Here is a 25,921-nt window from a genome sequence, read left to right on the forward strand (position 1 = left end):
TATAGGAGCTGTGTATTTCGCTCAACAGTTCAAAGATTCCCAACAACCTATTTTATTCCCGTAAGTATAATGTAGACAGTTAACTCATGATGAATTTGATGTTTAAAATACGCTGTGCTTTCTGGAGTGGAGCAAGGTGGCCACATAGAACCCTCCAGTGATCGTTCCCCCTAGCAGGAACACCATTATCCACACAATTATCCACAATTATCCACACAAGAAAACACCTCTGTAAGAACCAAAAAGCAAGTGTGGGATCGCAATACCAGGTTTTAACATTGTATCAAGGAAAGAGGCACTGAAGAGGGTAGGGTAGAAAAGACAGTCTTGAATTACTGACACTACCCTCCCCCATCCCCTGGCAGCAGCCACGTGGCATGAAGAGAGAATCTGCCCTTGGGGAAGAGGGAATGCCGTGACGGGGGGTCTTTGCACAGGAACACCGTGCTGCCTGTCACAGGGAAAGCAACACAGGACAGAATTCAGCTAGTGCCCGTGGAGGGAGCATTTAGACCAGCCCTAGCCAGCCAGGAATTGCCCATCCCAGCCGTTCGATACTGAGTTCCAGCTCTCCCTACCACTGTGGGCTGAAGTGCTCTGAGGTCCTAAATAAGCTTGAAAGGCAGTCTAGGCCACAAGGACTGCAATTCCTGGGCAAGTTCGGGTGTTCTGCTGGGCTCAGAGGCAGTGGACTTAGGGTACACAAGACCTAGTGAGACACCAGCTGGGGCAGCCAAGGGAGTGCTTGTAGCAGCCATCCCCCAGCCCCAGGCAGCACAGCTTGCAGCTTCAAGAGAGAGGCCTTCCTTTTGCTTGAGAGGAGGAGAGGGGAGAGTAAAGAGGACTTGTCTTGAATCTGGATACCAGCTCAGCCACAGCAGAATAGGGCACCTCAGGCAGAGTCCTGAGGCCCCCATACCAGGCCCTAGCTCCCAGACAACATTTCTAGACACATCTCTGGCTGGAAGAGAATCCACTGCCTTAAAGAGAAGGACCCAGTTCTGGCAAGATTCATCACCTACTGACTAAAGAGCCCCTTGGGCTTCGAATAAACACCAGCAGTGGCCAGACAACACTCACTGCAGGCCTTAGCCAGTGCTGTGCTGCTTCAGGTGTGATCCAGCACTTTCCCAGCTACAGTGGTCACAGAGAGAGACTCCTGCTTGAGGAAAGGAGAGGGAGGAGTAAAGGGGATTTTGTCTTGCAGCTTGGGTACCAGTTCGGCCACAGTGAAGTGGAGCACCAAGCAGGCTCCTGGGGTTCCCAATTCCAGGCATTGGCTCCTGGATGTCATTTCTGGACTCCCACTGGGCCAGAGGGGAGCCCACTGCCCTGAAGGGAGAGACCCAGGCCTGGCAGCATTCCCCACAAGCTGACTGAAGAGCCTTGAGTGAACATTAGTGGTATCCAGGCAGTACTTGCTACAGGCCTGAGTGGCATAGAGAGATTCTTTCTGCTTGAGGAGAGGGGAGGGACGAGTGGAAAAACTTTGTCTTCTGGCTTGGGTGCCAGCTTAGCTGCAGTAGAATAGAGTACCCAATAAATTCCTAAGTTTCCTGACTCCAGGCCCTGGCTCCCAGATGGCATTTCTGATCTGCACTGGGCCCAGGGGGCAGCATGCTGCCTTGAAGGGAAGAGCCTTTGGGCCTTGAGTGAACATGGGCAGTAGCTAGGCAGTAGTTACTGCAGCCCTTGGGTGAGACCCAGTACCATGCTGGCTCTGACCCAGTGCAGTCCCAGGGATATTGGCCATAGAGGTGCTTGTGTCACCCCTCCCTCAGCTTTAGGCATCTCAGCACAAAGAGAGACTTCGTTTGTTTGGGGGAAGGGAAGGGAAGAGAACCAGAGTCTCTGCCTGGTAATCCGGGGAACTCTCTCAGATCTTATCCAAGACTACCAAGGCATTACCTCTACAAGTCTACCAGAATCACAGCAATTACTAGGCTTGGGGTGCCCTCTAATGCAGACACAGCTATGGTGACCAAGGACAGATTACAGCACTTAATTCCCTTTGAATACTTGGAGAGCCTTCCCAAGAAGGACAGGTACAAACAAGACCAGCTGCAAAGACTCCAATAAACACCTAACTCTACAATGCCCAGACATCGGCAAACATAGACAGGTATCAAGACCATCTAGTAAAACACAACCTCACCAGTCGAATTAAATAAAGCACGAGTGATCAATCCCAGAGTGACACAGATATGTGACCCTTCAGACAGACACCTCAAAATAGCTGTTTTGACAAAGTGCAACAAAATTTAAGATGACACAGAGAATGAATTCAGAATTCTATCAGATAAATTTAGCAAACAAATCAAAATAATTTTAAAAAATCAAGCAGATACTCTGGAGCTGAAAAATTCAATCGACATGCTGAAGAATACATCAGAGTCTCCCAATAGCAGAACTGATCAAACAGAAGAAAGAATTTGTGAGCTTGGATGGGGTGCAGTGGCTCATGCCTATAATCCCAGCACTTTGGGAGGCTGAGGCAGGCAGACGGCTTGAGGCCAAGACTTCAAGACCAGTCTGGCCAACATGGCAAAAGCTTGTCTCTACTGAAAATACAAAAAGTATCTGAGTGTGGTGGTGCACGCCTGTAATTCCAGCTACTTGAGAGGCTGAGGCATGAGAATCGCTTGAACCTGGGAGGTGGAGCTTGCAGTGAGCCAAGACTGTGCTGCTGCACTCCAGCCTGGGCAACAGAGTAAGACTCTGTCTCAAAAAAAAAAAAAAAAAAAAAGAATTAGTGAGCTTGAAGACAAGCTATTTGAAAATACAGTCAAAGGAGACAAAAGAAAAAAGAATGAAGCATGCTTACAAAATCTATAAAATAGCCTCAAAACGGCAAGTCTAAGAGTTATTGGCCTTAAAGAGATAGAGAGAGAGATTGAAGTAGAAAGTTTATTCAAAGGGATAATAACAGGGACCGTTCCAAACCTAGAGAAAAATAGAAATATTGAAGTACAAGAAGGTTATAGAACACTAAGCATATTTAACCCAAATAAGACCACCTCAAGACATTTAATAATCAAACTCCCAAAAATCAAGCACAAAGAAAGGACCCTAAAGCACAAGAGGAAAGAAGTAAATAACATACAATGGAGCACCAATACATCTGGCAGCAGACTTCTCAGTGGAAGCCTTATAGACCAGGAGTGAGTGGCATGACATATTTAAAGTGCCGAAAGAAAAAAACTTATCCTGGAATAGTATATTCAGTAAAAAATCCTTCAAATGTGAAGGATAAATACTTTCCCAGACAACCAAAGCTAAGGCATTTCAACACCAGACCTGTCCTACAAGAAATGCTAAAAGGAGTTCTTCAAATTCTGAAAGGAAAGGACATTAATGAGCAACAAGAAATCATCTGAGGCCAGGTGCAGTGGCTCATGCCTATAATCTCAGCACTTTGGGAGGCTGAGGCAGGAGGATTGTTTGAGTCCAGGAGTACAAGACCAGCCTAGGCAACATAGAGAGACTCCATCTCTACAAAAAATTTAAAAATTACCTGGGCATGATGGCATGCACCTGTGGTCCCAGCTACTCAGCGAGGCTAAGGTGGGAGGATCACTTGAGCCCAGGAGGTCAAGGCTGCAGTGAGCCATGTGTGTGCCACTGCAGTCCAGCCTGGGCAACAGAACAAGACCCTGTCTGAAGAAGAAGAAGGAGAAGGAGAGAAAGAAGAAAGAAGAAAGAAGAAGAGGAAGAGGAGGAAGAGGAGAAAGAAGAGGAAGAGGAGGAAGAGGAGAAAGAAGAGGAAGAGGAGGAAGAGGAGAAAGAAGAGGAAGAGGAGGAAGAGGAGAAAGAGGAGAAAGAAGAGGAAGGAAAGAAAGAAGAAAGAACCCTAAAACTTAACGTGGAACCACAAAAGACCCAGAATAGCCAAAGTCATCCTGAGCAAAATGAACAAAACTGAAAGAATCGTATTACCTGACTTCAAATTATACTACAGAGCTATTGTAGCAAAAACAATATGGTAGTAGCATAAAAACAGACATAGAGACCAATGGAACAGAATAGATAACCCAGAAATAAATCCATATATCTACAGTGAACTCATTTTTGACACAGGTGCCAAGAATACACACTGGGGAAAGGACAGTCTCTTCAATAAATGGTGCAAGGAAAACTGGATATCCATATGAAGATGAATGAAACTAGAACCCTATCTCTTGCCATTTTACAAAAATCAAATCAAAATGGATTAAAGACTTAAATCTGGCTGGGTATGGTGGCTCACGTCTGTAATCCTAGCACTTTGGGAGGCCAAGGCAGGAGGATCCCTTGAGCCCAGGAATTCGAGACCAGCCTGGGCAATATAGGGAGACCCTGTCTCTAGTTAAAAAAAAAAAAAACTTAAATCTAAGACCTCAAACTATGAAATTATCAAAACAAAACATTGAGGAAACTCCAGGACATTGGTCTGGGCAAAGATTTCTTGAGTGACACCCCACAAGCACAGGCAACCAAAGCAAAAATGTATAAATGGGATCACATCAAGTTAAAAAGTTTCTGCACAACAAAGGAAACAATCAACAAAGTGAAGAGACAACCCACATAATGGGGGACAATATTTGCAAACTATCCATCTGACAAAGGATTAATAACCAGAATATATAAAGAGCTCAAACAACTCAATAGGAAAAAGGTCTTTTTTTTGAGACAGCGTCTTGCTTTTTCACCCAGGCTGAAGTGCAGTGATGCAAACACAGCTCACTGCAGCCTCGACCTCCCTAGTGTAAGCAATCCTTCCCCTCAGCCCCTCAAGTAGCTGGGATTACAGGTGCATGCCACCACATCCAGCAAATTTTTGTATTTTTTGTAGAAATGGGGTCTTGCCATGTTGCCCAGGCTGGTCTTGAACTCCTGAGCTCAAGCGATCTGCCCACCTTGGCCTCCCAAAGTGCTGGAATTACAGGTATGAGCCACCATGCCCAACCTCAATAGGAAAAAAATCTAATAATTTGTTTAAAAAATAGGCAAAAGATCTGAATAGACATTTCTCAAAAGAAGACATACAAATGGCCAACAGGTGTATAAAACGGTGCTCAACATCGTTAATCATCAGAGAAATGCAAATCAAAACTACAATGAGATATCATTGCATCCCAGTTTAAATGACTTAAATCCAAAATACAGGCAATAGTGAATGCTGGCGAGGATGTGGAGAAAAAGGAACCCTTGTACACTGTTGGTGGGAATGTAAATTAGTACAGCCACCACGAAGAACAGTACAAAGGTTCCTCAAGAAAGTAAACATAGAGCTACTATATGATCCAGCAATCTCACTGCTGGGTATATACCCAAAAGAAAAGAAATCAGTATATTGAAGAGGTATCTGGTGTTTGTTGCAGCACACTGTTCACAATAACCAAGATTTGGAAGCAACCTTAGTGGACATTAGCAGATGAATGGATAAAGAAAATGTGGTACATATACACAACAAAGTACTACACAGCCATAAAAAATAATGAGGTCCTGCTATTTGCAATAACATGGACAGAACTGGAGGTCATTATGTTAAGTGAAATAAGCCATGCACGGAAAGGCAAACTTTGCATGTTCTCATGTATTTGTAGGAGCTAAAAATTATTAATAAAACAATCAAACTCATGCAGATAGAGAGTAGAAGGATGGATACCAGAGACTAAGAAGGGTAGTGGAGGATGGAGAAAGGGGAAGTGGAGATGGTTAATGGATACAAAGATATAGTTAGATAGAATGATAAGATCTAGTATTTGATAGCACAATAGGTGATTATAGTCAACAATAATTTATTGTACATTTAAAAATTGGCTGGGCACGGTGGCTCACACCTGTAATCCCAGCACTTTGGGAGGCAGGCGGATCATTTGAGGTCAGGAGTTCAAGACCAGCCTACCAGCCTGGCCAACATGGTGAAGCCCCATCTCTACTGAAAATACAAAAATCAGCCAGCTGTGGTGGCATGCGCCTGTAATCCCAGCTACTCAGGAGGCTGAGGCAGGAGAATCGCTAGAACCTGGGAGGCAGAGGTTGCAGTGAGCTGAGATCGCGCCACTGCACGCCAGAATGGGCAACAGAGGGAGACTCCATCTCAAAAAAATAAGTAAATAAATAAATAAATAAAATAAAAATAAGAGTATAATTGGCATGTTTGTAACATAAAGAAATGATAAATGCTTGAGGTGATGGATACCCCATTTATCCTGCTGTTACTATTACACATTGTATGCTTGTATCAAAATATCTCATGTACTCCATAAATATATATACCTACTATGTAGCCATAAACATTTTTCAAAATAAAATATACTATGAATCCTTTTGCTATAGTAAGATTAACATTTTGCTCATCATAGTAGATAAGCTCTGAATGATTAATGCAATTGATTTAAGATACACATAAAGTATATCTGAAGATATACAAGAAATGAGTAACCAATTTGTGGCAAGGTGTAGAAGAAAATGTTCGGCTCCTTTACTTTCTTTAGGTCTTGACTGAAATACCACTTTCTCAGGAAGGTCTTCCCAAGTCACCTATACAAACTTGCTGTCCCCTTCCTTGGTTTATTTTTTACTTCATAGCATTCATCACTGTCAGACACAATACCTTTTAAAATGTATCTACTCTGTTTTTATCTTTCCCCCTCACTAGAACGTAAGCTTATGAAGGCAGGGATTTCTTTCCTGTATACCTAGCACCTAGGCAAGTGACTGGCACATAGTATTTGGTGAATTAATTAATTAAATCGCTAGAGATATTCAATAGATCATGGTATTAACAAAAAGGAAGCACCTCTCTGTTTCTTTCCTTTTAAAGATATGAAAATGCTTTTCTATTTCTAAATATTTCCAAATGCATGACCATGAGTTATGATAAAAAATGAACTCTTTTAGATAAATAGCTAGTCAGTAGGATGTCAAAAAATCAATAATTATATAAATCATCTGAAAGAATAAGAAAATATAAAATTGGCTGGGCACAGTGGCTCACGCCTGTAATCCCAGCAGTTTGGAAGGCTGAGGCAGGCGGATCATTTGAGGTCAGGAGTTTGAGACCAACCTGGCCAACATGGTGAAACCCCGTCTCTACTAAAAATACAAAAATTAGCTGGGCGTGGTGGCATGCGCCTGTAATCCCAGCTACTCAGGAGGCTGAGGCAGGAGAATCACTTGAACCCAGGAGGCAGAGGTTGCAGTGAGCCAAGATCACACCACTGCTCTCCAGCCTGGGCAATAGAGTGAGACTCAGACTCAAAAACAAAAACAAAAACAAAACAAACAAACAAACAAAAAACAGAAATAAAATATAAAATTGTTTTGGGATAGTTTGATGCACTATAATTTATTTGTAGTTACAAACTCAGGATCAAAAAAGACCGCATAGCAAACATCTGCAAAAAAAAAATTGAGATAACTGAACAGAGCTCAGAAACAGATCCTAGAATATATTAATACAAGATTTTTTTATTAATACAAGATTTTTATATTTGATAAAGATGGTATGACAAGTCAGTAGGGAAAGGAAAAGATATGTTAGGTAACTTATTATTAAATAACTTGGAAAAGGTGTTAGATTCTCACTTCATAGCACACATTAAAATAAATTTCATATTGATTAAAAAATTAGATACTTTTGAAGCCATTAAACCAGGAGAAAATATATTAGTATATATCTAAGGAGAAGCAAACTTTCTGAGATAATAGCAATGGAAGAAATTTCAAAGGAAAAGAAATACTAGATTTGATTATATAACATTAAAAATGCTTTGTATATCAGAAAACAAACTGCAAACAAAGTTAATAGGCAAATGTAGACTAGGAAAAGTATTTTCAACATTCCTAACAGATAAAGGATTAATAGCATTATCTATAAAATTATCATAACAATCTATAGGAAAAACAACAGAAAAGTAAAACAGATAAAGGACATAAATAGACAATTCATAAATAAGAAATTCAGATTACAAGTAAAGGTGAAAAATCCTTTGATCTCACTAACATTTAAGTGTGTGAGAGACTAAAAGGCTGATTGAAAGCTCTCTGTATGTGGGTGGTATAGAAGGCTAAATTATAGCCCCCAAAGATATGTCTATGCCCTAATGCCTGGAATCTATGGATGTTACCTTATATGGCAGAGATTTTGCAGATGTGGCTAAGGATTTTGGGATGGGGAGATTATCCTGTACTCCAGGGTGGCGGAAGAATGAGATTACACACACACACACACACACACACACACACACACACACACACGAGGAGAGGGCAATTCAAATATAGAAGCAAAGATTACAGTGGTGCAGCCACAAGTCAAGAAATGCTGGCAGCCACTAGAAGCTGAAAGAGGTGAGGAACAGCTTCTCCCTTAGATCCTCTGGAGGAAGCATGGCCCTCCTGACGTATAATTTTAGCGCAGTGAAACTGACTCAGACTTCAGACCCTAGAACTATGAGAGAATACATTTGTTTGTTTAAGACACTGAATTTGTAGTAATTTGTTATAGCAGCCATAGTGAATGAATACAGGTGGGGATTATCTCCAGGTGGGTTTCATACTGGATGGGTGGGATAAGGACCTGGCTTTTCCTTTGATAGCCCATAAATATCCGTATCTGTAGGTCTTTTTTCTAGGTTACGTCAGTTGATTCAAAACGACTCATCAGCTTCCTGCCTGGGGTTTAAGCCAGCTGTCAGTCTTCTGGGAGCTGAGTGGAGGGAGGGGCCTGTGGTCTCATCACTCGGTGTGTAGAAGTTCACTTAATTCCAGTTTTCAGTAAAGGCCCACATCCTCACAGTGCTTGGGGCTCCTGAGTCCAGATCTGTGGTGCAGTCCCCTCAGAACTAAACTCCCTGTCTCCTGTAGGGATATGGGAAGGGGAGTTGCCTGACAGCTAGGGGTGAGGGGAGAGGGACCTGAAGTAAAAATATTCAACCAGACCTTCTGCTTTCAGATCTACCCCCACCCCCACTGCACAGGTGCCTGATGCCTTAAATTCCCCAGCTTTGCTTGTGTTCTGTGGAGCAAATCAGCTTGCTTCTCCTTCGCAAGTCCTCTGCAAGGATTTACGCTTCTGCCTTCTCTACACTGCCAGGTCAGCTACTATTCCTCCAAACTGCTTCACATCTTCCAAAAATATGTCATTCTCTCATGTTGACTGCTGTCTCTCTCTTGGCTCTTTGTGTATGTGTATGTATAGTTGTGTGTTGCGGGGGTAGGGTGAGATAGAACAGGAACCCCCTCTTAGGGACCTGGATGCCCCACCAAACATAAATGTTTTTTATATTTTAAATTCCTTCAAAAATTTTTTCAGATACCTATTGATAGCTAGCCCTGAGAAGTAAATAATAACAAAAAGATAACAGTAGCCAAAAACAATAGCCAAGAACACTAAAATCACAGGATGTTTGCTACCCCTATGACCTCTTAACATAAGACTGAAACCCGGACCCCCACCAAATGAATGTGCCAGGTCCATAGATGTCAAATAAGGGGGAACTGGGACTAAACTCTAACCACATTCTTTTTTTTTTTTGAGACGGAGTCTTGCTCTTTCGCCCAGGCTGGAGTGCAGTGGCGTGATCTCAGCTCACTGCAAGCTCCACCTCCCAGGTTCACGCCATTCTCCTGCTTCAGCCTCCTGAATAGCTGGGACCACATTCTTATCCTAAATTTCTTTCAGGTGGGACCTGGAAAAAGTCACACCCACAAGCCAGAGCTAACATTCTTTTCTGCTGGTCCCCAGTTTGTTTGTTTTTTGTTTTTGTTTTTGAGACAGTCTCACTCTGTCGCCCAGGTTGGAATGCAGTGGCACAATCTCGGCTCACTGCAACCTCCACCTCCCGGGTTCAAGTGATTCTCCTGCCTCAGCCTCCCTAGTAGCTGGGATTACAGGTGTGGGCCACCACGCCCAGCTAATTTTTGTACTTTTAGTAGAGAAGGGGTTTCAACATATTGCCCAAGCTGATCTTGACCTCTTGACCTTAAGTGATCCACCCACCTTAGCCTCCCAAAGTGCTGGGATTACAGGCATGAGCCACCGCCCCTGGCCTGGCCCCCAATTTTTAAACCAAGCCTCTTTTTTATCCAACTGCAAATCAGAAAATCTTTAAATGTACCTATGACCTGTAAGCCCTTGCTTCATGCAATCTCACCCTTTTAGGCTAAATAAAACCAACGTATAACCTCCGTATATAATTTACAATTTTGCCTGTAATGTCTGCTTTCCTCACATTTAGCCCTATCCTTAAAAATTCTTACCTGCAAGCCACTGCGGAGGTCAGGACTTAAACATTAGCTGTCTGGCCCTCCTTGCTTGGTGCCCTGCAAATAAATGCCTTCCCTTTTGCCACTACAAACCTCACTTTAGGTATCTGGTCTTACTGCACTGGGTGAGCAGCCCCTAGTCTGTTCTACAATAGTTATGTCTGTTTTATTTGATGGGAAAAGAATGGAGATAAATGCATGTGTTCAGTTGGCTTTGGAAGCAAGCAGTTAGGACACCAAGTGTTTTCTCCACTGCATGATATTGTATTTCCTTTGAAATGCATGCTTTTAAATGAAGGCTGTGAGTTAATAATGATTTGTTTACTATTAGTACAGAACAACTGAAAAATAATTCAGGCAGGACAATCTACTTGGTATGTGAAATAGCAGAAGGTAGTTGATTCTGACCATTTCTGCCATTGTTGTATTGCTTTTATGGAGGAGATTTTGGGAGATGCTTACTCTGCCACTTTTACTGATATCACCTCATCCATTCCATTTTATAAATAAAAGTGATTCACTGATTTGGAACATCCTGTCCTTTGAAAAAGTAAAAAGAATACTTTTATGGAAAATGTTCCAAGGCAAAGTAACAGCCCAGGGCTGTGATTCATGTCTGTCTTAAACATGCATTCCCAGAGCCGACTTATGGATTTGGTTTAGATCCACAAACTTATGAACTGCAGAGAGGAAACTCTTTTGATCCCAGCAGTGGGAGATGGTGGCGTGCAGTGTGGGTGTGGTAAAGAAGCAATGTTTGCTGAGAGAACAATGTCTCAAACCTTCTTGTGATAAATGCTGTAATCCTTAGGACATTATAATGTGCCATTCAGCTTTTATACGAAAACTCATTTGGTTGATTTTATCATTCAGTTTAATTGTTCTAAAAATTAGCATCATAGTTATGGAAGTGTGAAGGATTATTAAAACTGGAAGAAACTTTATAAATCAACTACAGCATCTAGTAGGGTTAACTTTGATAATGATCTTGACTACCATCCATTTAGTGTCTTCTGGTGCCAGGTGCAATGTTCAGTGACTGACATAGACTGTCTCATGTAATCCTCATAACTTGGGGAGATAGTATTAATTTATCATCTCTATTTGACAGGTCAGGAAGTGGCCATTAATTGCTCAAGGTCGCACAACTATTAAGAGATAGAGTCAGGGCTTAGTTTTTTGGTGACCTCAAAACCTGGGCTTTGAGCTGTCTTACCACTTAGTGCAGCGGTCCCCAACCTTTTTGGCACCAGGGACTGGTTTCACAGAAGACAGTTTTTCCATGGACCAGGGTTGGAGTGGGGAATGGTTTCGGGATGATTCAAGTGCATTACATTATTGTGCACCTTATTTCTATTATTATGACATTGTAATATATAATGAAATAATTATACAACTCACCATAATGTAGAATCAGAGGGAGCCCTGAGCTTGTTTTCCTGCAACTAGACAGTCCCATCTGGGGGTGATGGGAGACAGTAACAGATCATCAGGCATTAGATTGTCATAAGGAGTGCACAACCTAGATCCCTTGCATGTGCAGTTCACAATAGGGTTCCTGCTCCTATGAGAATCTAATGCTGCCGCTGATCTGATAGGAGCTGGAGCTCAGGCAGCAATGCGAGTGATGGGGAGTGGCTATAAATACAGATGAAACTTCACTCCCTTGCTCGCCCACCCTTCACCTCCTCCTATGAAGCCTGGGGGTTGGGGACCCTGACTTAAGCAACTCGCTTAAAACCTAAAGCCAAGTAGTCAATATTGTGCTGTCAGACCAGGTGCAGTGGCTTAACCATATAATCCCAACATGCTGGGAGGCCAAGGTGGGAGGACCCCTCGAGACCAAGAGTTCAAGACCAGCCTGGGCAACATAGCAAGACCTCATCTCTATTAAAAAAAAAAAATATATATATATATATATATATGTTGTACTATCTCTAAAGTGACAACTTCCCCCTGATAACTGAGGCTTGATCATGAGGCCAGGTTTCCCCACTTGACCCCTTTGCAGTAGAATGAGTTCATATGCAAGTTCTTTCATCTGTTCCAGAAATCATTTTGGATGCTTATGTGTGTGACACCCTATGCCAAGTAGGCATTGTTGATACAAAGGCAAGTGAGACATTTTATCAATGCTCTCTTTGTGCTTCAACAGGGCAGGGATAGTCTAAGGTCAGTTATCCAACCAATGTGTATACACGCAAGCACACACAAACTTATACATATTAAATGAGAGTCTGTGATTCACAAGGTGTGTGTCTGGCTAATGTGGGAACTTAAAACATGGCGCCCCAAATTAGACACTGATGACTCAATTTAACATTATCTGTTGGGCCGGGCATGGTGGCTCATGCCTGTTATCCCAGCACTTTAGGAGGCCGAGGCAGGCAGATCACCTGAGGTCAGGAGTTCAAGACCAGCCTGACCAACATGGAGAAACCCCATCTCTACTAAAATTACAAAATTAGCCAGGTGTGGTGGTGCGTGCCTGTAATCCCAGCTACTCGGGAGGGTGGGGCAGGAGAATCACTTGAACCCAGGAGGAGGAGGTTGCAGTGAGCTGAGATCGTGCCATTGCACTCTGGCCTGGGCAACAAGAGCGAAAGTCCATCTCAAAAAAACAAAAACAAAAAACCACATGCATCTTCTTTCTTCCAACAGCCACCTCCAAAACTTTCCAATACATTTGCTTGATAAGCTTCCCAGCAAGTGCCCGACCCTAGGTAGAGGAAGGAGAAGAGGGCATGGGTGAAGAGAAAGCTTGGTTAAGGCAAGGGGCACCCATACCCATTTCTCGGAGCCTACATCCTAAGCAAAAATCAAATAAACCAAAGAGCTAGGTGTCCTCTCAGCTTTTGGGTCCAAGAGCCTTTCCATAAGGTACTCATTAGTTGAGGGGCCCAGGAAGGGAAATTTGTATTCATATCTTTCTCACTGCAGCAATGCCTGAAACTCCACAGGTAGGGATTTTGATATGAGAGCCCAAGAGTTGACATATACCACCCTTGATTTAACTGTTGAGAAATGTTTTGTGGAGGATTTTGCCTTTTCACATGTCCTCTTCTAAATGCAGAAGCTCCCAAAAGGAGGAAAATATTGATCAAGTTCATACTAAGGCACTAGTGACCTATCAGATTCTCTCCCCTTCTCCGCCATGCTCCCAGGAACATAAATGAGACAAGAATTAGGGTATCTGAGAGAAAGAAAAGGAACCGAAAAGAGGGAGAAATGTGAGACAGTGTCCCACTTATGTCCTTATAACTGTTCTTTCAGTGCATGGAACATGTGTGCTATGCTTTTAGACAGTAGCCTTAAGACAATTCCGTAAAACCTTCTACAAAGTAAGAAAAAATAAAATTTACAGAGTTGCTATGTTGGGAATTTTCACAGATGTTTAACTAGTAAAATACGTAAGTCTGTCGATTCTTATGAGATGAGCAATTTTGACATAAATGTCAAATAGAATAGTTTCAGAGAAACTCTACAACAATGAATGTCAAATAAATGGAGCTCCTGTTTATGTGGGATAAACCGCTATTTTGTGCAATTTGAATATCCTTCTATTCCTTAGATCTGCAGGGAGCCCTAGGGGCCTAATCACCTCTTAAAGTCCACACCTCTGAATACTATCACATTGACAATGCCTGAATTTTGGAGGGGACACATTCAAACCATAGCATAGGCCAGCCACTGGACATAGGCCCCTTGGGCAAAAGATTGGTGGAGTTTATCCTCTGGAAAAACTCAGTGAACCCAGAGGAAAGAACACTATATCCCAACACTTACGGAACCCTAGGAAAAAGACTGGGTTTGCCATTCACTTGTCTGATCTCAACATATCCTAGCCACATACCCAGAGTTTCTACCATGCAAGTAAGAAAAGCCTTTAGGTCGGGCCTGGTGGCTCACGCCTGTCATCCTAGCAATTTGGAAGCCCGAGGCAGGTGGATTGACTGAGTTCAGGAGTTCAAGACCAGCATGGGGAACACGGTGAAACCCTGTCTCTAATAAAAATACAAAGAATTAGTCATGCATGGCAGAGTGCGCCTGTAATCCCAGCAACTAGGAAGGCTGAGACAGGAGAATCGCTTGAACCCAGGAGGCAGAGGTTGCAGTGAGCCGAGATCGTGTCATTGCACTCCAGCCTGGGTGACACAGCGAGACTCCGTCTCAAAAAAAAAAAAAAAAAAAAAAAGCCTTTAATGTGAACAAGAGATGGAGATAAACAGACAGAAGGATGGAAACCTGGTTGAAAATAGAACTCTGGGAATAGAAGGGGAAGATTTTTTAAAAATACAATTAGCATCCTCAGAAAGATGAGAACAGGAACATTATTTTCAACTTAGGATTCTATATTTAGCCAAACTAACAATGAATTGTGAAAACAAAGACTTTCAACATGCAAAAACTCATAAAAATTACCTCCCAAATACCATTTTAAAAGATGCCGCTGGTGATAAATACAGCAAAACAAAGGAGCAGATCCAGAAAGAGGAAGGCATGGGACCCAGGAGAAAAGTAGATACAATCTGGGAGAGGAGTAGTGAGGAAATGTCCCAGGTTGACCACTGTGCAGCAAGCTGAAAGAGAAACCAATCAATATAATAGAATAAGAAAATAGGAAACTCTAGAAGGAATGTTTCAAAAGAAAAAGGGGCACAAGAACAGCTGATATGACGGGGAAAAATGAAGAAAATATATGTAGCAAAATGTGCAAGTGAAAAAAAATGAGGCACTAATTGACTCCAGGTAAAACAAAAGGCTGTACAAGAAAAGAAAAGGCATGGTGGCTTATGCTTGTAATCGCAGCACTTTGGGAGGCCAAGGCAGACGGGTCACTTGAGATCAGGAGTTCGAGACCAGCCTGGGCAACATGGTGAGACCCTGTCTCTACTAAAAATGCCAAAATTAGCTGGGCATGGTGGAGCATGCCTGTAGTCCCAGCTACTTAGGATGCTGAGGCAGGAGAATTGCTTGAACCCGGAAGGTGGAGGTTTCAGTGAGCCAAGATCGTACCACTGCACTCCAGCCTGGGTGACAGAGCAAGACTCTGTCTTAAAAAAAATAAAAATAAAAAAATGTATTGTTGGATGATCGTTTAAGAATGAGGGAGTGAAACTGACTCACAAAGACATGAACCTGTCTGCAGGAAGGGATATTTGAATAGAATATAATTTTATAAGTGGTCAGTTCATTGGATAATTTGTGTTATAACTTTTGATTACATACACAACTTTGTCATGCAAGAACATTGGTACTCAATGCTCAGATAAAAAACAAATCCTGTGATAAGACGATGCATAGTCTTTTATTTTTATTATTTTATTTTATTTTATTTTTGAGACAGAGTCTTGCTGTGTCACCCAGGCTGGAGTGCAGTCCTGTGATCTCGGCTCACTGCAACCTCTGCCTCCTGGGTTCAAGTTATTCTCTTGCCTCAACATCCTGAGTAGCTGAGATTATAGGCGCCTGCCACCATGCCTGGCTAATTTGTTTGTATTTTCAGTAGAGACGGGATTTCACCATGTTGGCCAGGCTGGTCTCGAACTCCGGGCCTCAAGCGATCTGCCCACCTCAGCCTTCCAAAGTGCTGGGATTACAGGTATGAGCCACCACACCTGGCTTATTTTTATGTTTTTTTGAAAATGGGGTCTTGCTATGTTGTCCAAACAGGTCTTGAACACCTGGGCTTAAGCTATCCTCCTGCCTCTGCCTCCCTAAGTGCTAGGATTACAGGCATGAGCCACCATGCTCAGCTCAATGCATAGTCTTTTCTAAATTTGGGCATCACTTTTGTTTTTGTTTTTGTTTTTGTTTTGAGACGAGTCTCGCTTTGTCGCCCAGGCTGGAGTGCAGTGATCTCGGCTCACTGCAAGCTCTGCCTCCTGGGTTCAGGCCATTCTCCTGCCTCAGCCTCTCGAGTAGCTGGGACTACAGGCGCCCGCCACCACACCCGGCTAATTTTTTGTATTTTTAGTAGAGACGGGGTTTCACCATGTTGGCCAGGCTGGTCTTGATCTCTTGACCTTGTGATCCACCTGCCTCGGCCTCCCAAAATGCTGGGATTACAGGCATGAGCCACTGCGCCCGGCCTAAATTTGGGCATCGCTTTTTATGGATTGTCACAAATGGGATTTACTAAAGATTATATACATGTTGTTGATAAATTTTGACAGACCTTCAGCAATCAAGAGCATACTCATTTCACCAAATTTGTATGTCTTGTTTATCATTATTTTTAAAATATTCATTAATTTGATAGTTAAAAAATGTTTTAATGTTTGATTTGTTTTAATATGATTGTTGTTTTAATATGTTTTTTAACATATTATTTGTTTTAATATGTTTGATTGATTTATGGCTATGCATTCTAATTAGTGTTTATTAACCAGTTACTTGCGGCCCTTCCTGTACACTTTGTGGTTATGGTCTTTGCCCAGTTATCTATTGGGTGGAGTTTTAGTATTCTTTTCTGTTGATTTGTTTAAACTCTATATAGTTAAGAGATATTAGCACTTATATTTGTTGAAGTTTTTCAGGGATTTTTCCTTTTGCTTGTATTTTATTTATACAGAAGTTTAAAATCTAAAATGTCTGTGTCATCAAATTAGGTAGTTCGTCATCATCTTCTGGAATGTAAGTCCCATGAAAGAAGGGACTGTTGTCTGCCTTATTTATCAATGCCCACTACCTCATATAGTGCTGAAAAAATGTGTTGAATTAATGAATGAGATCTATGTATCTTTCCCTTATTTATTTCTTCTACTACTTAAAAAATTCCCTCCAGAGACATATTCACTTTAATTTCTTCTAATTTTTACTTGTGATTTTTTTTTTTTTTTTTTTTTGAGATAGTCTTGCTCTGTCGCCCAGGCTGGAGTGCAGTGACATAATCTTGGCTCACTGCAGGCTCCACCTCCCGGGCTCAAGCAATCCTCCCACCTCAGCCTCCTGAGTAACTAATAGGTGTGTGTCATCATGCCTGGATAATTTTTTTGGTAGAGACAGGATCTCACTATGTTGCCCAGGCTGGTACTTTCGATTTTCAAAAAAGTTTTAATTCTCTAATTCTTCTGAAATGTGTTTTCCATTCTAAGGTGGTAGTGTCATTTGAGCCCTGTTGACTTAGAATAGGCTGCCTCAATGTTGATATATGTGAAACCTACAATCACCAGAAATCTGACCTGTAGATCTGGTGCAATATAGTAGAGACCTATAGACATTCACCTAGTCTCTTCAAATACTTTTGAGAATGAGGCTAGTTATAAAAGATACAGGCACCCATCTTTCCTTTCTTTTTTTTTTTTTTTTTTTTTTTTTTTTTTGAGACGGAGTCTCGCTGTGTCTCCCAGGTTGGAGTGCAGTGGCGCGATCTCGGCTCACTGCAAGCTCCGCCTCCCAGGTTCATGCCATTCTCCTGCCTCAGCCTCCCAAGTAGCTGGGACTACAGGCGCCCGCCAACACGCCCGGCTAATTTTTTGTATTTTTTTAGTGGAAACGGGGTTTCACCGTGTTAGCCAAGATGGTCTCGATCTCCTGACCTCGTGATCCGCCCGTCTCGGCCTCCCAAAGTGCTTTCTTAACATGATCAGTGAAAATGAGCTCACTGAAATATTTTAGTCACTTATACATACAATCTCAAAGGTTAGGCCAGGCACAGTGGCTCACGCCTGTAATCCCAGCACTTTGGGAGGCCAAGGTGGGCAGATCACTTGAGGTCAGGAGTTTGAGACCAGCTTGGCCAACATGGTGAAACTGCATCTCTACTGAAAAAAAACAAAAATTAGCTGGGTGTGGTGGTGCACACCTGTAATCCCAGCTACTTGGGAGGCTGAAGCCCAAGAATAGCTTGAACCTGAGAGGCAGAGTTTGCAGTGAGCGGAGATCATGCCACTGCACCCCAGCCTGGGTGACAGAGCAAGACTCCGTCTCAAAAACAAACAACAAAACAACAACAACAAAATCTCAAAGGTTAACCTATGAAAAAATGAATAATGACCATATGAAGGCATAGCAGATTACTACTTAGTTTTTTAGTTATCAAAAGTACATTAAGTTTGAATTTAAAAATGCTCTAGGATCTTATGTGCCCGAAGGCCTCTTGATATAGAGGAGCTATTCTCACTTGTTAAAAACAAAACAAAACATGCAGCCTTCTTTGTGTCAGGGATTCAGGTGAATTATATTTTGTCCCCCAGTGTAGGTGGAGAAGCAACTGGTAAGGAATTTGGTTGGAAAATGATTTTTAATCTTCACATTACCAATGTAAAGTTGTATACTTATTGGCTATTTAAGTTATTTTCAAAATAACTGAATCATTGGTGATGGATCAGCATCATTTTTTTGTCCATAGGAAAGTCTGTGAGGAGAGTATCTACATGTGCCTTCTGGGGTAGATGCCAGAGGACATATTCTACCATAAGTAAAAAGGGCCATTTTTTTTACCCACAGAAAAACATTGTGTTGAAAACTTCTGCCAGACACCATTCACTTTTAGCTCCTTGATAAGGACCAAGCCTCACAAATCGCAAGACCAAAATGTGTGGTTCACTCACAACAGCATGGTTTAAAGAGGAACAAATCCTAATCATTTTCATCCAAGAGAACTGGACAAAGGAAAACTTTCATCTGTAGTTTCTCCTCCCTTCACTCCTCCCCTTTAATTGATTTTATTGCTTTCATAAGTGACCTAAATAAGTCTCTTGATCTACCTTAAAACTGCATGATTTTATTCCCTCCTGAATGTGTTTCAAAATGTGGGCATTAAGGATATCAGATATTCTGCACTACTTCTTTGAACATATAGGGGCTACTTTTTGATGACTACTTATTAATCCCATTAGAATAAAGAAGAGTGAGAAGATTTTCTTTTTCTAAAGACCACCCGTCCCCACCACCACCAACATCTACTTGGCATTGAGACTATACAGACTCAGTGCTTTTCTTGTCTATTGCTGGTGGGAGTATACATTAATACAACTCTTTGATAGGAGTCTGGCAGTATGTATTAAGGTATAAAAACTGCCTTTTCACCCACAAATTCTACTTTAAGAAAACCCTCCTAAAGTAATTATCTTAAATACAGAAATATTCACCTGTACAAAGATATGATCAAAGGATAATTTGCTCAAATGTGGCTATAAGAGTTTTAATTTTTTTAAAAGGTATAATTTGTAGTAGCAAGATAACAGTAGCAACAATTTAATAGCAGAGGGGAAATCATTTTAAAAGAATATTATGTATCCACCCAAAAAATATTTGGCAGCCATTTTAAACAATGATTGGGAAAATTATTAAAATAGCACCAGAAATGTTTATGATCTAATGTGTAGTGAAAAATGCAGGATCAAATTGAGATGTGTATTGTGATTAATGTCAGAAAAATCATGTGTATGAAAAATAGGAAATGCATTAAAATTCTTTTAATGGCTATGCTGGGACACAGTGACTAAAGGTGATTGCTTATATTTCTTTCTCTTCAATTGGTTTCACAGTATTTCAAAATATAATTTTGTTTGTTTGTGATGGAGTCTTGCAGTGTCGCCTAGGCTGGAGTGCAGTGGTGCGATCTTGGCTCACTGCAATCTCTGCATTCTGGGTTCAAGCAATTCTCCTGCCTCAGCCTCCCAAGTAGCTGGGATTACAGGTGCCCGCCACCAGGCCTGGCTAATTTTTACATGTTTAGTGGAGATGGGGTTTTGCCATGCTGGTCTCAAACTCCTGACCTCAAGTGATCCGCCCGCCTTGGCCTCCCAAAGTGCTGGGATTACAGGCGTGAGCCACCGTGCCCAGCCCAAAATATAATTTTTAAAAGCAGAAAACAGGCAGTGTTTGAGGAAAAGAGCCATCAATATGGTTAAGATGAAAACACTTTGTTATTAAATAAAAATAGTCCCACTTTCTGCTACTTAATTAGGACTCAGTCATTCGTATGATGTTTGGGGTCTCTAGTGATTTACTAAGCAGATTCTTTGCAATTATTGTTTCTCTTAGTTGTATATATAGTGAACAAATGAGACACACACATCTTTCCTGATAGTGGGAACAAAAAAAAGTGGGTTTCTTTGATGTCAGAAATATTTCGTTTCTGTATTTCTTAAAACCTGACAGGCCTATAAAGAATAAGGAAAGGATTAGACAACCAGGAGTCTGTACAGATACAAATGGTCATTACATGATCTGTTTCAGTCACCTTTAAAAGTTCGAAAGTATCAGACCTGTGGCATAGACTATGCCCTCAAACCAGCATTGTGAAACGCTGCGGAATCATTCCAACTGTTTTAGCATTTAAGGAATGAGTTCAATTAAAAACTAAGCTGATAGTTTGAAATTCCAAGGGGAACAGAAAAAGAATTAATAAACACAGTCTGGTTGAGTAAACCAGAAAATTGATTTCTGCTTGAATAGAATTTGGAAGCTAAGATGATTAAACTAGGTCCCAGTCTCAGCCTCCTCAAATATGTTTTACTTGTGGGTAACATTTTGGGAAAAATATAACATTTCAAATATAGCTTATAGATGTGCTAGAATTTTTTTTTTTTTTTCTGATACATAGTCTCACTATCACCCAGGCTGGAGTCCAGTGGCGGGATCTCGGCTCACTGCAATCTCCACTTCCCAGATTCAAGCGATTCTCCGGCCTCAGCTTCACCAGTAGCTGGGATTACAGGTGTCCGCCACCATGCCCAGCTAATTTTTGTATTTTTAGTAGAGACAGGGTTTCACCATGTTGGCCAGGCTGGTCTCGAACTCCTGAGTTCAGGTGATCTGCCCACCTCTGCCTCCCAAAGTGTTGGGATTACAGGCATAAGCCACTGCGCCTGGCCTGCGCTAGAATTTTCAAGAAAATGATGTTTATCCTGGCAATTTTTCTTTTTAAAAAATCTGCGCTGCTTTTCCAACAGCGTTAACATCAGCCGAGTCATGTATTGCCGTCCACCTGTGAGCGTGAAGAATTTCCTGTACTTTCTTATAACAATTTCTTGACTGGGAACAGGAGAGTGAATGTATCAGTTAGAATTTTTTCAGTTGTAATCGACAGAAACCTTCCAAATTAGCTTAAGCAAAAAATAAAAACATAAAGGTGGGGTGGAATGTACTGGTGCCTATAACCTTGGCACGTTAGGTACTGTTTTATCTTCATCTCTCTCCTACTTTGCATGCGCTATCCCTTGGGCTAGGCAAAATGGCTGCCCCAGGGCCACACCCTGCCCATTTAGCAGGGAATGTGAAAAGGCAGGCTCCTCTGATTGGCCAGTTAGGGTCAGGTACCTGCCCCTGGGCCAATCACTGTAATCAGGAACAGGGGATCCTCTGGTCAGTCTAGGTCCCCTACCCATCTCTATGTGTGGTGTGAGGTGCTCTGCTCTACCCACACTGAGGGAGTGACCTTAGTTAAACAGAGACTAGGGAAAGAATGCCAGGAAGTGGGACAACACCTACCTACTACCTGGACTGCAAAAAGAGGGTGCTCATGCTATCTTAAGTGAAAGGAATCTCCAGGACAGAGGCATGAAAATGTGTCCGGAATTGGTGGGTTCTTGGTCTCACTGACTTCAAGAATGAAGCCGCAGACACTCGCAGTGAGTGTTACAGCTCTTAAGGTGGCGCATCTGGAGTTTGTTCCTTCTGATGTTTGGATATGTTCGGAGTTTCTTCCTTGTCGTGGGTTCGTGGTCTCGCTGGCTCAGGAGTGAAGCTGCGGACCTTCGCAGTGAGTGTTACAGCTCATAAAAGCAGTGTGGACCCAAAGAGTGAGCAGTAGCAAGATTTATTCAAAGAGTGAAAGAACAAAGCTTCCGCAGTGTGGAAGAGGACTTGAGCGGGTTGCCACTGCTGGCTCGGGGAGCCTACTTTTTTTCTCTTATCTGGCCCCACCCACATCCTGCTGATTGGTAGAGCTGAGTGGTCTGTTTTGACAGGGCGCTGATTGGTGCGTTTACAATCCCTGAGCTAGACACAAAGGTTCTCCACGTCCCCACTAGATTAACTAGATACAGAGTGTGGACACAAAGGTTCTCCAAGGCCCCACCAGAGTAGCTAGATACAGAGTGTGGATTGGTGCATTCACAAACCCTGAGCTAGACACAGGGTGCTGATTGGTGTGTTTACAAACCTTGAGCTAGATACAGAGTGCCGATTGGTGTATTTACAATCCCTGAGCTAGACATAAAGGTTCTCCACGTCCCCACCAGACTCAGGAGCCCAGCTGGCTTCACCCAGTGGATCCCGCACCAGGGCTGCAGGTGGAGCTGCCTGCCAGTCCCGCGCCGTGCGCCCGCACTCCTCAGCCCTTGGGTAGCCGATGGGACTGGGTGCCATGGAGCAGGGGGCGGCACTCATCAGGGAGGCTGGGGCTGCACAGGAGCCCATGGAGGGGGTGGGAGGCTCAGGCATGGCAGGCTGCAGGTCCTGAGCCCTGCCCCTTGGGAAGGCAGCTAAGACCCGGTGAGAAACCGAGCGCAGCACTGGTGGGCTGGCACTGCTGGGGGACCCAGTACACCCTCCGCAGCCGCTGGCCTGGGTGCTAAGCCCCTTGTTGCCCGGGGCCGGCAGGGCCGGCCAGCTGCTCTGAGTGCGGGGCCCACCAACCCCATGTGCACCCAGAACTCCAGCTGGCCCGCAAGCGCTGCTCACAGCCCCGGTTCCCACTCACGCCTCTCCCTCCACACCTCCCTGCAAGCTGAGGGAGCCGGCTCTGGCCTTGGCCAGCCCAGAAAGGGGCTCCCACAGTGCAGCAGTGGGCTGAAGGGCTCCTTAAGTGCCGCCAAAGTGGGAGCCCAGGCAGAGGAGGTGCCGAAAGCGAGAGAGAGCTCTGAGGACTGCCAGCACGCTGTCACCTCTCAATCCCCCCTCTAAACAGGACACCCCAACTGCTGTTGGGAATTTGGCCGATGACCATTGTAGCTACTTCCTGCTGGATAGGGGTGATGAAGGGGCCCTGCAGTTGTAGTGTCCTCCAGAGGGGAGGTCTCTAGGCCAGTGGAAGTGCCAGTGGGTCGTTCCAGGGGTCCTTGGTAGAAGTTGTTAGTTGAACTCATTTGGGGTTCCATTTGTAAAACCATCTGTAGCTTGATGGCCTCGATTCTAGAGGAAACAAATTCGATAAGAAGGTTAAAAATACAGGGCCCAAAGGTGAGTAACAGCAAGATGGCTGCCAAGGGACCTAGAAAGGGGAGAAGCCATGTTGCCCAACTCCAGAGGTTGGCATAAGAATTTGAAAGGCATTGTCTGATTTCAGAAGCCTTTTCCTGTAAACGCCGGGCGGCATCTTGTACTATCCCTGACTGGTTAGTGTAAAAACAACACTCTTCCCCTAAGAAGGTGCAGAGTCCTCCTTTTTCAGCAGTGAGGAGGTCTAGGCCTCAGCGGTTTTGGAGAGTCACTGCTGCCAAAGAGTCTATTTGGGATTGTAAAGTAAGGATAGATTTCATTATTTCTTGCAAACTGTCTGAGAAATCCTTTGAGAGTGTGTGGTAGTAGGATAATGAAGTTGATAAACCAGCTATTCCGGTTCCTGTAGCAGTAGCCATTCCTAACCCTATAAATAGGGGTATTAGTTGTATGGCTCTGCGCTGATGGACTTGAGCTTTGAGGGGTACTGAGAAGGTCTGATTTCCTGGGGCAATGTTAATGTTGGGACTTAGAAAGACTAAGGTGCAGGTGCCTGTCCAGTTAGTGGGGAGGCAGATATAGGTCAATGTTCCACATAGAAAAATATGCCTTGGCTGGGTAGACAGAAATTTACCCTGGCTTTTAAAGGAATGGGATACAGTGTTTTTTCTTTACTACTTCCATCTCTCTTTTTTTCTCTTTGACTTCTCCTTTGTCTCTTTCTCTTTCTCTCTGACTCCCTCTTTGGTTCTTCCTCTCTTTCTTTCTCTTTCTTTTTCTCTCTTTCCTTCTTGCTGGTCTTTCCCTACCTCTGCCAGCCACTTATGCTGCTGTTCTCCCCTCTCCTTCCCATTTGGATGGCTTTGTCAGTGTAAGATTCCCACCTCTTTGTATTTTTGCATTGCATGCAATAACTCTATAATTTCCTTGTGGTATTTAATGGGGGTTTCCCCAGAGATTAGGAACTCCTTCTCTTTCCATATTGCAGCATGGGCATGTAGGATTAGATAAGCATACTTGCTATCTGTATACACATTTATTCTTTCTCCCTTTCCCAGTTCTAAGGCTCAGGTAAGTGCCACTAGTTCTGCTAACTGGGCACTGGTCCCTGGGGGAAGAGGCTTGCTTTCAAGTATGGTTACATCACTAACTATGGCGTAACCTGCCCTTCGTATCCCATTCTCCACAAATGAACTTCCATCAGTATATAGGTTAAGGTCAGGATTAGTTAAGGGGACTTCTAAGAGATCATCTCGGGCAGCGTAAGTCTGGACTATAATTTGTTGGCAGTCATGTTCAATTGGTTCCCCATCCTCTGGGAGAAAAGTGGCAGGGTTGAAGGCCACGCAGGTGCGTATTTGAAGCACCAGTCCCTTAAGGAGTAGCGCCTGGTATCTAAATAGGCAGTTGTCTGATAGCCATAAACTTCCTTTGGCACCTAGTATGCCATTTACATCATGAGTAGTCCAGACAGTGAGATCCTTTCCTTGTATTATTTTGATAGCCTCTGACACTAAGATGGCCACTGCTGCAACTACCCTTAAACAGTGAGGCCAGCCTTTTGCTACTACATCAGTTTCCTTACTTAGGTATGCCACTGGTTGTGGGGTTGTCCTATGAGTCTGAGTAAGGACTCCAAGAGCTATCCCGGCTCTCTCTGTGACGTATAAAGAGAAGTTCTGTCCTGTGGGAAGGCTTAAAGCTGGAGCTTGTACTAGGGCCTGCTTTAAGGTTTTGAAGGCTGTTTCTGCCTCTGGTTGCCATTCTACTAGATGAGCATTTGCCCTCTGGGTTTCCTTGATTGGAGTATAGAGGGGTCTGGCTATCTCACCATATCCGGGGATCCATAGTTGGCAAAAGCTGGTAATTCCAAGGAACCCCCTCAACTGTTTTAACGTCTTAGGGCAAGGATAAGCCAGTATAGGCTGTATTCGTTCCTTGCTGAGGGCCCTGGCCCCTCTGGCTAAGATTAGGCCTAGATATTTGACCTGCTGTAGGCAAAGCTGGACCTTCGACCTAGACACCTTGTACCCTTGATTAGCTAGAAAGTTCAAGAGATCTAGAGTAGCCTGCTGGCATGAGGCTTCCAAACTGGTAGCCAAAAGTAAATCATCCACATATTGAAGGACCAGAGTGCCTGAACTTGAGAAGTGGCCTAGATCTTGGGCCAGTGCCTGACCAAACAGATGAGGGCTATCCCTAAACCCCTGGGGCAAGACTGTCCACGTAAGTTGGGACGTGTGGTCTGTGGGATCCTCAAAGGCAAAGAGGAACTGGGAGTCAGAATGCAGGGGAATACAGAAGAAAGCATCCTTGAGGTCCAGAACCATGAACCATTCTGCTTCCTCTGGTATTTGAGAGAGCAGGATATAGGGGTTGGGTACAACTGGATATAGTGGAATTTCCGCCTCATTAATGAGTCTAAGATCTTGCACTAGTCTCCACTGACTGTTTGGTTTTTGTACTCCCAGAATTGGGGTGTTGCAGGGACTGCTGCATTTCCTTACTAAGCCTTGAGCTTTCAAATGTTTAACAGTATTCCGTAATCCTTTATGAG

General features: G+C 43.2%; 1 protein-coding gene across 3 annotated transcripts in view; it reads left to right on the top strand.

Moving 5' to 3' along the window:
- STPG4 (sperm-tail PG-rich repeat containing 4) overlaps positions 1–25,921 on the top strand; it is a 69,563-nt gene that overhangs the window by 26,435 nt on the left and 17,207 nt on the right. The window contains exons 5-6 of one of the 3 annotated variants that reach the window (XR_010149532.1): positions 6–60; positions 8,939–9,079. Coding sequence is in view for 2 of the 3 variants with exons in the window: in XM_063789878.1 (XP_063645948.1) it covers positions 6–75 (70 nt within the window). In the remaining variant the exon portion in view is untranslated. Of the gene's footprint in view, positions 1–5; positions 3,361–8,938; positions 9,080–25,921 lie in introns of those variants that run through there. The other 2 variants (XM_063789878.1, XM_515456.7) reach the window with 2 other exon arrangements.

This window comes from Pan troglodytes, chromosome 12 (genome assembly GCF_028858775.2).
Source record: "Pan troglodytes isolate AG18354 chromosome 12, NHGRI_mPanTro3-v2.0_pri, whole genome shotgun sequence".
Classification (NCBI taxonomy): domain Eukaryota; kingdom Metazoa; phylum Chordata; class Mammalia; order Primates; family Hominidae; genus Pan; species Pan troglodytes.